We start from the raw sequence: 13,693 nt of genomic DNA, 5'->3' as shown, positions 1-13,693 counted from the left end.
TGAGTGTGTGTTGGTTGTTTTTGTGTTCAGATGTATGAAGTGTTGAGTGTGTGTTGGTTGTTTTTGTGTTCAGATGTATGAAGTGTTGAGTGTGTGTTGGTTGTTTTTGTGTTCAGATGTATGAAGTGTTGAGTGTGTGTTGGTTGTTTTTGTGTTCAGATGTATGAAGTGTTGAGTGTGTGTTGGTTGTTTTTGTGTTCAGATGTATGAAGTGTTGAGTGTGTGTTGGTTGTTTTTGTGTTCAGATGTATGAAGTGTTTGAGTGTGTATTGGTTGTTTTTGTATTCAGATGTATGAAGTGTTGAGTGTGTGTTGGTTGTTTTTGTGTTCAGATGTATGAAGTGTTTGAGTGTGTGTTGGTTGTTTTTGTGTTCAGATGTATGAAGTGTTTGAGTGTGTGTTGGTTGTTTTTGTATTCAGATGTATGAAGTGTTGAGTGAGTGTTGGTTGTTTTTGTGTTCAGATGTATGAAGTGTTGAGTGTGTGTTGGTTGTTTTTGTGTTCAGATGTATGAAGTGTTGAGTGTGTGTTGGTTGTTTTTGTGTTCAGATGTATGAAGTGTTGAGTGTGTGTTGGTTGTTTTTGTGTTCAGATGTATGAAGTGTTTGAGTGTGTGTTGGTTGTTTTTGTATTCAGATGTATGAAGTGTTGAGTGTGTGTTGGTTGTTTTTGTGTTCAGATGTATGAAGTGTTTGAGTGTGTGTTGGTTGTTTTTGTATTCAGATGTATGAAGTGTTGAGTGTGTGTTGGTTGTTTTTGTGTTCAGATGTATGAAGTGTCAGAGTAAATACTCCACACAGGAAGCTCTGGAGCAGCATCTGCTGAACGCCACACACAGCTACCCCTGTCCACACTGCATGAAGGTATAGTCCCATCAGCCTAATTTTACTCCAAGCCTTTCGTAATTATGTTACGTGCCGTTGCCATTTTTGTATTTTTAAAATATATATTTCTGTTTATTTTAATTCATTCTACTTTAGTTTGTTTTAGTCATTTTAAAACTTCAGTTTAAATTAAGTTTACAAAAAATAGTCTTTTTAATAGTTTTAATTTTATTAATTTACTGTTATATTATTTATTACTACCATAGGCGTAATTTGCGGGTGGGACATGTCCCCACCACTTTTTGAAACAACTTGCTTCATGGATGAACCTAACTAATACAAACACAACATCTCTGGTTAATTTGAAGAGCATCATTTCATTCGTTTGTTAAATAAGAGGCGATCTGGCGCTCGCTTTTATCAGTGGTGCAGATTTCTCTCGCGGCTCGTGCAGTCTTCACACAGACGAGCGCTTTAATCTAACGCTAAACACCGTTGCAAATACTTTCTTTTTGTTCCGGTGAAATCGCGAAACAAAACGCACAAAAACTGTCCCTGCTCTTGATGTACAATCACTGTTGATATTCGATTTTGATGACAAAAAAATACGAGGGCAGATTAGAAACGAGAACTTCTGACAAGTTTACCAGACTAGAGCAGGGATTAAAAGTGTGCAAATCTATGCCTTTATTTACGTGAAAAATCTTGGCACTATATTATGTTTAGATTAAACGAGATCTATATCAACAAATTAACTATTTAATTGATTTCTGGACATTTTACTACAATTTTTTCTGCATTTGTTATTGTACATATTTTACATCTGATATAACGTTGTATTAGCAGTGCTACCCTACCCCGCCATAAAGTGCGTATCATATGCACGCGAAAAACTGCGTACCATTTGCATGCCAAAGCTCATTTTGACGTTTACATTCCACGATCCATTGCACACTCGTACTATTTATACGCATTTTCGTGAGACTGTCCCACCCACTTTTTAAAACAAAGTTACGCCACTGATTACTACTACTATTATTATTATTATTATATTATATAGTATTATAATTAGCTTTTAGTTTTATATTTTCAGTTTAAGTTTCGGGTTCAGTTTAAATTTTGTTGTGTGCTTTTGTCATTTATTTATTTTTTTATGTCAGTTTTTTTAAATATATTTCTATTTCTATTTCATTAAAATTTATTTTATTTTAGTTTGTTTTTGTAATTTTAATACTTCAGTTTACTTCCAAGTTTTTCATATAATATCCAATATAAATTAGCTTTTAATTTTATATTTAATTCCAGTTTATTTTAGTAATTGTGTATGTGCTTTTGTCATTTGCATTAGTTTTTGAATTAGCTTTAATTTATTATTATTTCAACTTTTAACTTTTTAAAATATTTTTATTTATTTATTTAAATTAACGATTATTATTATCTTTATTTTAATTATTATTATTAACGTCATTATTATTCATAACCTGTTTTAGTGTTTACTATGTTGAATTTGCTGTTATTTAAAATTTTGTTTGTTTTAGTCATTTTTTATGTGCTTTCGTTTTCAGTCTTTTTTTTTTTTAGAAAAAAATACTAATTAGGATTAATTAATTTTATTCCAGTTTTAGTAATTTTAGTGATTCAGCTTAAACATATTACAGTTTGTTTCTAAGGCATCATTTCTAAATTAATTTGAGGTTTTTCATTTAATATTCATATTTTATGTGAGCTTTATTTCAATAAACAAATGTTATTATTTATACGTTATAGTATTTATTAATACTTTCAATAATTAATAATTTTTTGTCATTTTTATTAGTCTCTTTATTTCAGTTTGTCACTTTAGTACTTAAGCTTATTTCAGTTAGTTGCCAAGTCAACATTTCTAATTTTCCCTTAATTTTCACATATATTAATATTCTACAGTGCTTTTTGCTGCTGTTTCTGAGCAATACTCACACTGAAGAATGAATGAGAATCAGTGTCTGTGTGTGTTTATGCCGCAGGTGTTTCCGTGCGAGAGATATTTCCGGAGACATCTCTCCACTCACGGCGTCGGCGGGAAATTCAAGTGTCAGATCTGTAAAAAGTTCTTCAAAACTGAGCACTACCTCAAACTACACACACAGATCCACTCAGGTGGGACACTTTAATTGGTGGAAATGTCCTTTACTCGTAAATGCAGTTTTATTGCGATGTACTTATACATTTGTATATGAATTGCTTTAGAAATTATTAAGTGCCCCATTATGCTTTTTCGATATATGTATATTAAGCCCCGTTTCCAGCAAAATTACCCGGAACAATTTGTACCAGGAACTTTTTTACAGGAACTTTTCTCCCCCCAGACCTGCAGCTGTCTGCGTTTCCACTGCGATCTTAAGTTCCGAGAAGATTAGGCAAATTAGTCCGGTGATGTAGGACTGAGCGCGACTGCTCCTCCAAGTCAGTGACGGACAGTAATCATTTTTGTGTGTACCGATTGAAAGATTTAGTGAACTGTTTACATGAGACGTTATCTAAACCGATCTGGTGTTTACATGTGATGACTTTCAATCGCAATCATTTTGTGACATGCAGTTTGTCTGCCGCATCAAAAATGTCGCCGCTGTTTTCTCCAGCAGCTGGAGTGTGTTAACTGTAGCCATAGCAACTCTTAACGGCCACCAGGACTAATACAGTATTATATAAGCTATTTATTTTTTTTCATTGTAAAGTGTAATAATCATCTCAGAGAAAGAAAAAAAATCTTCTGTCAGGCGCAGTTAAAGTAAAAACTGCCTGGGGCAATAAACGCTGTGTCATCAGGAACAGTTTCTTCCCACAGGCCATTTCCCTCTTGAACAGTTAACAGATTTAAAATGACAATGCATATTATTATCAGCTATTACGGACATTGCACGTGAGATGGGTGAGACGAACGCGCGCCATCAGACAGAGAGCAAGACTGATATTTACTGAACGAGACTGAACCTCACAAAAGACTTTTAAAAATGCCCGTTGAAATAAAATGCTGCGTGAGCTCAACCAATCAGCATGTTCAGCGCCCAAGTCCCGCCCTCGAAAGTTCCTGAACTTTGAAAACGTACTACCTCGTGAGCAGGGCCGTTTGGAGGGGGAAATATTTACCCGGAACTTCATTTAGACCCTGGTTCCTGCGGTCTAAACACACGAGTACCACCCAAAGTTCCTGGTTCCTGGGTAAAGTTCCTGTGGTGGAAACGGGGCTATAGACATATTTATGGATGTACATGGTCTGCAAAGTTTTAAAGATAAAAAGTGCAGATAAATGGAGTCCTAAAAGAAAGAATCAGTTCTGACCTACTGAAACAAGTTGCCAGTCTCACTTCCTGTTATAAACCCATGTAACAATGGCAATAATTTGCATAATGCCAGTCCACTGTCTTCATTGGCCGTTGGGGAACGTCTACATTGACCCTCAAAAACTGTAGTTGGAAATGATACAGAAAAACTGAAGCCATCGTTACTGTTCGCATCGCTGTATGTCAAGAGCTGAGGAAGATCCAGTGCTGAAACGTCAGATATGCTAGTAGGCGCTGTAGGCGGTCAACCAATCACAACAGACTGGGCCATCTGACCAATCAGAGCAGAGGAAGCATGCAGAAAGGCGGGGTTTAGAGAGACTGAATCTTCGAACAAATTGTTTTCAGACTCTTTGAGAAATGAGCTGATGCTGCAATGTATATTATGAGAAAATTCAAGTGTTTTTTTACCTTTGATGCATGTAAACCGGTTTAGGAGATGCCAAAACAAAATTAAGAATCTCTAAAATAGCTTAATAGGGGCACTTATTAACTGAAAGAGTTAAGCTTGTTATTTTCCCCCCAAAAAACAAGTGAATGAATATGCTTTGATGGAGTGATAAACCTAATGAATAACAGTGACGTTAGGTGAGGTTCTGTGGTTTTGCAGGAGAGAAGCCGTTTAAATGCTCTGTCTGTGAGGCTACGTTCAACAGGAAAGACAAAGTAAAGAGGCACATGCTGATTCACGAACCCTTCAAGAAGTACAAGTGTCCGTTCAGGTGAGTGACAGGCGTCAGATGGGCTCAGAGTTCGGCTCAGTCGCAGGTTTGATTATTTCTGTGCTCTTTCCTCTGCAGGACTCATGTGGGCTGCACCAAAGAGTTCAACAGGCCAGACAAACTCAAAGCTCATATTCTCTCTCATTCAGGTGAGAAGTCTCCAATCTCAATATAAAAATTCCCTGGTATAAGTTTTGTCACATATTTATATCATGTGATATAGTTAAAGCTACACTGTGTAATATTTTCCCCCATCTAGCGGTGTAAAGGTTTATGTCCATCCAGTGAATATTAGTTTCTGTTCCTCTCAATTCTGATTTAGTTTTAACTCCTATGGTGGCCGATTTAGTCCAAGATTAACATGGCAATCCCCCTCTTCACATTCGACACGGTGCCATCGAGTGTTAAAACGCGAAAAGCAAAGCTTGAATTTACGGGTATGTCCCTCTTTGGCTACTGTACTTTCAAGATGGAGGAGCAACATGGCGACCGGCATTCAAACCCCTCACCCGTATGTATTTTCAATGTCATATTATAAACTTACCAGAATACTTTATTACTCGAAAGAAGTAAATATACATTAATGAGCACATATATTTTTGTAAGAACTAAGTGTTTTTAGCCAAGAATAAACTAAAAAAGTTACACAGTGTAGCTTTAAGCAATATCACACAAGTAACAAGAGCTATTATATTTTTATTTTAAAATGATTCAGAAAAAAAATTGTATTAAAGGTGTCATGAACTGGCTTTTTTTATACTGTTGTCTGAGGTCAAATAATGACTTTCGTGTGGTTTTTACATTCAAAAACATAACTAATAAGTAATAGGCTATTTTCTCCACTGGTTTTGAGGCTCTCTCCTAAACGCTGGGTTTTGATGGGCGTGACTCACTGGAGACTTGGAAGTAAACGCCCACGGCTAGGATTGGATAAGATTTGCATATTTAATGAGCTCAAGATCCCCTGTCAGTTCAGGGAGAGGAGAGATTGAGGGAGAAGCAGCAACTAGAATGATTATCTCGACCACAGGGCTCGTAAACGTCTTTATCAAACAAACACGATTTATTTCTCATCGACCCACAATTGATTGGACTATTATTTTTATATTACACATAGCCCGCAAGATCGGACGATATAAGCGTGAACCGCATGCACACACACACGTTTGGCACGCGCGCTGCCCTTCAGATGTCAACTTGAGAGAGGGAGAGGGAGAGAAAGAGCGGGAGAGAGCGAGAGAGGGAGAGAGAGAGAGAGAGAATAGCAGAACAAGAGCGGAATATAATGAGATTCATCGGCCTGAAGTAACCCTTAAAGATCAGTTTTATTCGTTGTGTAATTTTGAACGGTGTAATAATAAGTATGTTGTTTTGTCTCGTGCAGGTATTAAGCCGTATAAGTGTCAGTTCTGTCAGAAGTCGTTCAGTCGTCGCGCTCACATGCTGGAGCACCAGCGCTCACACACGGACAACTACCGCTTCCGCTGCTCCACCTGTAACAAGGGCTTCACCCGCCAGAAATACTACAGAGATCACAAGTGTCCGCTGGCGGGGGGCGCGGCAGGAGACGCACAGGGCACTGACGGGACGCAGGGGCAGGACAACAGTAGCGAGGGTACACCCACACACACACACACACACACGAATACGTTATGTAGACACGTTTTTAAAGGGTTGGTTCTATGTTTTTTTTTCTAGGCTTGGTTGTGTTTATGGGGTGCAGTATAACATGTCTTAATACTTCTTTTTTTTTACGCCGTATTTTCCTTCTATTCTCCCTTTATTCCACACCACTCTCTCCGCTGACCTCTGAACGGCTTGTTTGCTTCCTGCTTCTATGAAGCCCCCCCCCTCTGAAAAACGCAATGGTCTTAGATTGGTTAGATGGCCAAATGTAGTTTCCTGTATTCTCATTGGCTGAAATGCCAAGCACAGGTTGTCATGGAAACACCACGCCCCTTCCCATTACGGACAGAAGTCACATCTGCGGAGACTAGCAAGAGTTTATGATGTCACCAACCCAGGAAGAAGCTTGTTGTAGTCCAAACCGGCCGTTTTTGTAGGCAATAAACTGCCGTAACTTTAAAAGACAATATCCCCGTTTGCATTGAACTTTTAGCGATGTAACTTTGCAGATACTGTTCATGCTCAAGCAGCGACATTACACACTAACTAAAGTTAAAAAAGTCAAATCGCACGCAACCACCCCTTTAATACTTTTTATTAAAAATTCAGGGGAAGAGTCTCCTGCTGTGGAGCCTGATGAACACGGAGAAACCGAAGAGGAGGGCGAAGAGGAGGGCGAGGATAATGACGGCGAGACACAGCAGGATGAAATTATGGGAATGGGCGGAGGAGAGAAGCAGACGAGAGAAGAGGAGGAGGAAGAGAGGAATGATGAGACGAGTCTGGAGCACATGCAGGAAGAAGACCGAGCCGTCAGGCTGCTCTCTGAACCCATGTGCTTCCAGACGGTGGACTGATGAACATCGAGATGACGAAGAGTCAAGCTGCCATGCTCTTTCTACTTGTATTTCCCAGAGTTCGCACTTAGGTCATGCGGTTTACAGATAGTATAATGGAGTGGTGCAGGGATGACGTCAATTTGTAAGGCAACCCTAAAGTTAGCATCAAACTGGTTCCCTCAACAAAAACCCAATAGGATTTTTCCATTTGCTTTTGGATTATTGGAGGAAAGCTCAAGTTTATGATACGTACACAATTTGTCTATCAAGATAATTATCACAGATGAACACAAGTTTTATGAATTTAGACGCGTAAATTAAATTGCCAGAAGTAAAAAGCTAAAGCTAGGCTATAAACGATTTACACCACGGCCACATGACTTCAACGTCACTACCATTAACAACTCTTTCAGTCTTTATTTAAAACAAAGTTTGAGGTAGAATAGAGCACGATTTTAAACATCATAAGGCTGTAAAAGTTAGTAGATTAGTTTTCCTGTTCGGCGTGATGACGTTTAAAGGTGCACTATGTAGTATTTTTGCAGTGAAATATCCAAAAACCACTAGGCCAGTGTTATATATTTTATACCATTTTAACCAATGAGCCGGGACGTCCGAGGGAGTCGCCTGTCAATTGCGTCATATCTGCGTTATACTCGGTTTCCAGTTTTATTCTGCAGAAACGCTTTACTCTTAAAGGGGGGGTGAAGCACTCAGTTTCAGTCAATCTCATGCCAATCTTGAGTACCTATAGAGTAGTATTGCATCCTTCATATCTCCGAAAAGTCTTTAGTTTTATTATATTTATAAAAGAAATATGGGCTGTACCGAGTCTTTCCGGAAAAAACCGAGCGCCTGGAGGCATATCGTGTGGGCGGAGCTAAAGAATGACGAGCGCAAAGCGGTGACGTCCTCAAGCGTGGAGAAACCCATCGCTATCTCAGCTAATACAGATAATGATCCAAAATCAGATCCGGAGGGTGAAATAAATTGAACAGGAGAAACGGCAACAGCAGGACGTCTGTCTCTGTGTTATGGACTGTATTTAGTGGCCTGTCAACATTTGTCTTTACTCGCAGTTTATGAGGACATGATTCGGTTTATGGACTACTGTGTGCGACTAAACCTTAGCAGTAGCAAGCAAAACGGTTTTGCACGTCAGACTAGTGTAACGTTATACAGAGAACTGCAATGGAGTAACCGTTAGCGGATTTGAATGACGAAGCACGCGATCGTGTCGTTTACTGATGTTTACTCACGCGACGAGCCGACAGCACAGACATTTGAAGCAGTTTTACTCACCGGCTGCTTCCAAAGCAGGACCGAACATTTATCGCTGGGACCGCTCCGTCAAAAACACACTTCTTTGGTATGATTTGGTGAAGTCCTGTGACAGCAGTGGCGTGGAGATCCACTTTGTGATTCGACTGAAACGATGTTGTGAAGCTTCCCGTCATTTCTGCGTTCAAATCGGTTCAAATGCAGCGCTGCCTTCCCGGAATGCTGTGCTGAAGCGTTGAAGTCGCTTGATGTAACCCATAGGAATAAAGTGGAGCGCGGCGCCTGGATCAACTGGATCTGCACCTGAGAGTTTTTATGGGCGTGCATTTCCTCTCTCGCTCTAGTCACGCGTGCGCACCCTACCGGGAGAAGAGCCTGTATGGCCCATACAAGGACCCCGAGCCATACTCCAAAAAAATTGTGAGAAACCGGAAGGAGTATTTTTAACACAGAAATACTCCATCAAACGTCCAACATTAGTTTTTGAAACTTTGTCTATGTTTAGGATGGGAATCCAAGTCTTTAACAGTGTAAAAAGCTCAGTATGCATGAAACAGCATTTCACCCCCCCTTTAACTGTGTGAGCATGTCACAGCAGCCGCTGAGTGAACACACAGAGTAACGTCATAACATAATTTAAACACACTCAGATGTGTCTAATATGATGAATAGAGCTGTTACCTCATACTCATGACCGGAAAAGCAGAAATGGCGCCGGTGACTGTGGCATAATAAAAGTCCCTGTGCTCGCGAGCCGTATGTTTGTGTAACAATCGCTCCAGCAGCTGTGCTCAGCTCCTCAACTCTCGGTCCTGCTCAGCTTCACACTACAGTAATTTTAATAATCACATCCATGAACGTGATTTCTGCACGATTCCTATCCTGATCCTTTCCCACTGGCTGTGAGGGGAAAACCACATGTCCCAAGATTCTGAGCTCAAACTTGCCGTCATCAAACTATGCCTTTCTTTTGAATAGGCGCCCTCTAGTGGACGGAAAAATTACATAGTGTGGCTTTAATCTCGACAGCCTCTGTTGTCCCATTCAGACACTTGCTAGCTAACACCTTTTTATAGACAAGTAACATCTTAAAAATATCACGAGTGGGTATTACTGATGTATTTTATGTCGTAGAATAAAACGTAAAAGTGTCTTGAGCTTGTGTTCACCACAGACATTATTTCAGCCATTACACCAAAAACCAAAACCCCATTCAAAAAACCCATCGACTTCAGGACGAGGGAACCGGAAGTGTTAAAATGCTAACTCGCGTCTGCGTTTTGAACTACAAAAACACATCTATAGCGTTGGCTTTCACAGTCGTCTTAAAAAGTATAAATTATGTTTTCTATCATTGTCAAGGGTATAAAAATCCCCGTTGCCTATCTTTGATATTTGATTTGTTTTATATTAAAACAATCTCATAAGCTAATTTATTTTTCTCACATTTGTTGAGAAGAACTCAGACTGTAAACTAATTGATACAGTTTCAAATAAAATATTAAGCTGAATTTTTATTTTTGGTTATGATGTCTTGTTTTGTTGCTTGTCCATAAATCATGCAATTTATGGGATATTGACCAAGAACTTGACAAAACACTTGTTATTTTTAACTAAAACTATTAAATACAGTGAATAACACTGATGATCTCTTCATCACGGCACCTGTTAGTGGGTGGGATATATTAGGCAGCAAGTGAACATTTTGTCCTCAAAGTTGATGTGTTAGAAGCAGGAGAAATGGGCAAGCGTAAGGATTTGAGCGAGTTTGACGAGGGCCAAATTGTGATGGCTAGAGGACTGGGTCAGAGCATCTCCAAAACTGCAGCTCTTGTGGGCTGTTCCTGGTCTGCAGTGGTCAGTGTCTATCAAAAGTGCTCCAAGAGGAACAGTGGAGAACCGGCCACAGGGTCATGGGCGGCCAAGGCTCATTGATGCACGTGGGGAGCGAAGGCTGGCCCGTGTGGTCCGATCAAACAGACGAGCAACTGGAGCTCAAACTGCTCCAGAAGTTAATGCTGGTTCTGATAGGAAGGTGTCAGAATACACAGTTACATCACGTGGATGGCCGGGTGTGTGTGTGCGTCGCTTACTTGAGAAACACATGGCCCCAGGATGCACTATGGGAAGAAGGCGAGCCGGCGGAGGCAGTGTGATGCTTTGGGCAATGTTCTGCTGGGAAACCTTGGGTCCTCCATCCATGTGGATGTTAGTTTGACACGCTCCACCTACCTAAGCATTGTTGCAGAGGTTTGAGGAGCACAATAAGTGTTAGTTTTGACTTGGCCTCCAAATTCCCCCACTTCGCAACTTACAGGACTTAAAGGATCTGCTGCTAACATCTTGGTGCTAGATACCACAGCACACCTTCAGGGGTCTAATGGAGTCCTTGCCTCGACGGGTCAGGGCTAGCCTGACAAGCTAGACCCACATCAAGATGTTTGGTCTGGAAACTCACCATTGACAGCTCAATCCGAGGGGCGGATAAACGGTTGTCTTTCAAACTCCCTCTGCACGTGATAGGATAGCGCTACAACCAACCAGAGCAATGAAGGTGAAGCAGAGCTCATTGACAGATTAAACATTCACCGTATCCGGTCGGCTAAACTCAGAACACATCTTCCCTTCTTAAGAATGGCTTCAGTGCCGTTCTTTGTTCTTTTCTCAGAGAAAAGCTTAACTCCAAGTCTTCCAGAGTCGCGGTCAAAGCTGATTCAAAAGACCGCCGCCGTTCGCCAGTTTCTGTGTTTACTAGAAGCACGCAAACACCACTCGGCCGTCCTCATTATGGCCCCGCCCACGGACTCTATACACGATGTGATTGGCCCGGCAAGCAGATTAGATTTGTTTCCGCTAGGGTGCGTCTAGATTTCTAGGCTAGGTCAGGGCTGTTTTGCCAGCAAAAGGGAGACCAACACAATATTATGAAGTAATTATGTTATGCCTGATTGGTGTATGTGTGTATATATATATATATATATATATATAAATATGTATACATATTGGTCGACGTCTTGCTCTGGAGGCGGGCATATGTAAATGTATGATGTCACAGATCTCGCAAAATCAAACCGAATCTCTTTTGGTGCCTGATTCAATAAATGCTTCGTTTAAAATCATGATGTCCTCGTCCTCGAGGGCCACGGTCGTGCAGAGTTTAGCTCCAACCCCAATTAAACACTCCTGAACCAGCTAATCACGGTCTTACTATAGGCATACTAACTTCTAAAAGGTGGGTGGAGGCTAAACTCTGCAGGACAGGACCGTGGCCCTCCGGGACGGAGTTTGGACACCCCTGGACAAAACCCTCTTACACGTCAAAAGACCAAGGCCAGTTGGATTTCTCATCCGTTTACATCTCATCCCATGTGGATTATTTGCAGACACTCATTTATGAACAGAGTCCTGGTCTCAAAAAGAAGAAGAAATAAAAACACCAACCGCAAGACGTTTCCCATAGAATTATTTATTCAGCTGCTGAACATCTTTTCACATTTGACTATACATACAAATCAGCTCTAGTAAATAAACTCTGAAACAACCGTCAAAGCAGTCGCTTCTACTTTAATACTAAAATCATTAGATTCATCCGCACAGAGAGGAGAGTATTCACACATGTACAGGATTCAGTTCATATACAGAGTCAAAGTTTGGTTTACATGGATCAGTCGGAAATAAAAGTCAAAATGAAAGCCATGTCACTTAATAATCCATCGTCCCGCGGATTTCACTCGTTAGATACTCATTCAAACAGGGTCGTCTGGATAAAAATAACTATTGAAATAAATATTTGGTGTTGATTTATTTTCTTAAATTCAAAGAAAGTCCTCCATATGAGCCTTGATATTATTACCCATAATGCAATGCACTGAACCACAGCTGCACACTATAAGTGGGGCTTTTGTGCTCCAGTGGTTAAGACTAGCGTCACCTCAAATCATTCATGAAACATGAAATAAACCACAATCTGAACAGTCAAAGAGCTTCCAGAACACTTAAAAAGACGCGTTAAAAAGCTGCCGCCCTATAGAACTAGAGCGCTCCATACTCCGCTGTCACCGCTAATAAATACTGCACGCTCACGCGTCAGTCCCCGAATACACTCACATCAGCGCTTCAGGGATCTGCGGACAGTGCCACGTCTGTCGTGCATCAAAAACGACACAATTTCAGCTCATTTCAGAGAAATAATTCAGTAATGCGAATCTGTGCTCAAGAACCAGACCGTGAAATCTCACACACACACACACACACACACACACACACACACCAGAGGCCGAGAGCAAGAACTTCAGCCTCCAGTCCTAAAGCACTGGAACTTTGAGTAAATCTCTCATTTTAGAAATGTCAAGGCCATATTTCACCACAAAATCAAGGTGTGTGTGTGTGTGTGTGTGTATGTATGTATATATACTGTATATTTAACACATACACATTTATATATATATATATATATATATATTAGTGCTGTCAAATTGATTAAACACGATTAATCGCATCCGAAATAAACATTTGTTTACATAATGTGTGTACTCTATATCATTAAGATATATATATATACCCATATACATAAACACACACACATGTATACATACATACTCATTTATGTATATATTTAAATATTTGCATGTATATACTTTATATATTTATATAACTTATATATCAATATTTTATATATAAATACAAAATAAAATTCAATATATACATGTATGTGTGTGTTTATATATGCATAATAATTATACACAGTACACATTATGTAAACAAACTTTATTTTGGATGTGATTTATCGATTTGACAGCACTAATATATATATATATATATATATATATATATATATATATATATATATATATATATATATATATATATATATATATATATATATATATATATATATATATATATGTGTGTATGCATGTATATATTTACACACATGCATATATACACATGTGTGTTAAATATACATTATTTCTATATATATATATATATATGTGTGTGTGTGTGTGTGTATATATACAAAGATTTAACTCACAGATTTACATTATAATCATCTCGTTTCTGAAAACATTCTGTTATTGAAT

General features: G+C 39.4%; 1 protein-coding gene across 2 annotated transcripts in view; it reads left to right on the top strand.

Annotated features, from left to right (window-relative positions):
• znf341 (zinc finger protein 341) overlaps nt 1-8,217 on the top strand; it is a 33,383-nt gene extending 25,166 nt beyond the window's left edge. For both annotated transcript variants that reach the window (XM_067445512.1, XM_067445511.1), the window contains exons 11-16: nt 767-863; nt 2,828-2,960; nt 4,755-4,866; nt 4,945-5,015; nt 6,251-6,481; nt 7,102-8,217. In XM_067445512.1, the coding sequence (XP_067301613.1) occupies nt 767-863; nt 2,828-2,960; nt 4,755-4,866; nt 4,945-5,015; nt 6,251-6,481; nt 7,102-7,349 (892 nt within the window). In that variant the 3' untranslated portion in view covers nt 7,350-8,217. The remainder of the gene's footprint in view (nt 1-766; nt 864-2,827; nt 2,961-4,754; nt 4,867-4,944; nt 5,016-6,250; nt 6,482-7,101) is intronic.
• The last annotated feature ends 5,476 nt before the right edge of the window (nt 8,218-13,693 follow it).

This window comes from Pseudorasbora parva, chromosome 6 (genome assembly GCF_024679245.1).
Source record: "Pseudorasbora parva isolate DD20220531a chromosome 6, ASM2467924v1, whole genome shotgun sequence".
Taxonomy (NCBI): Eukaryota; Metazoa; Chordata; class Actinopteri; order Cypriniformes; family Gobionidae; genus Pseudorasbora; species Pseudorasbora parva.
This window is presented reverse-complemented; position numbering and strand designations above follow the sequence as displayed.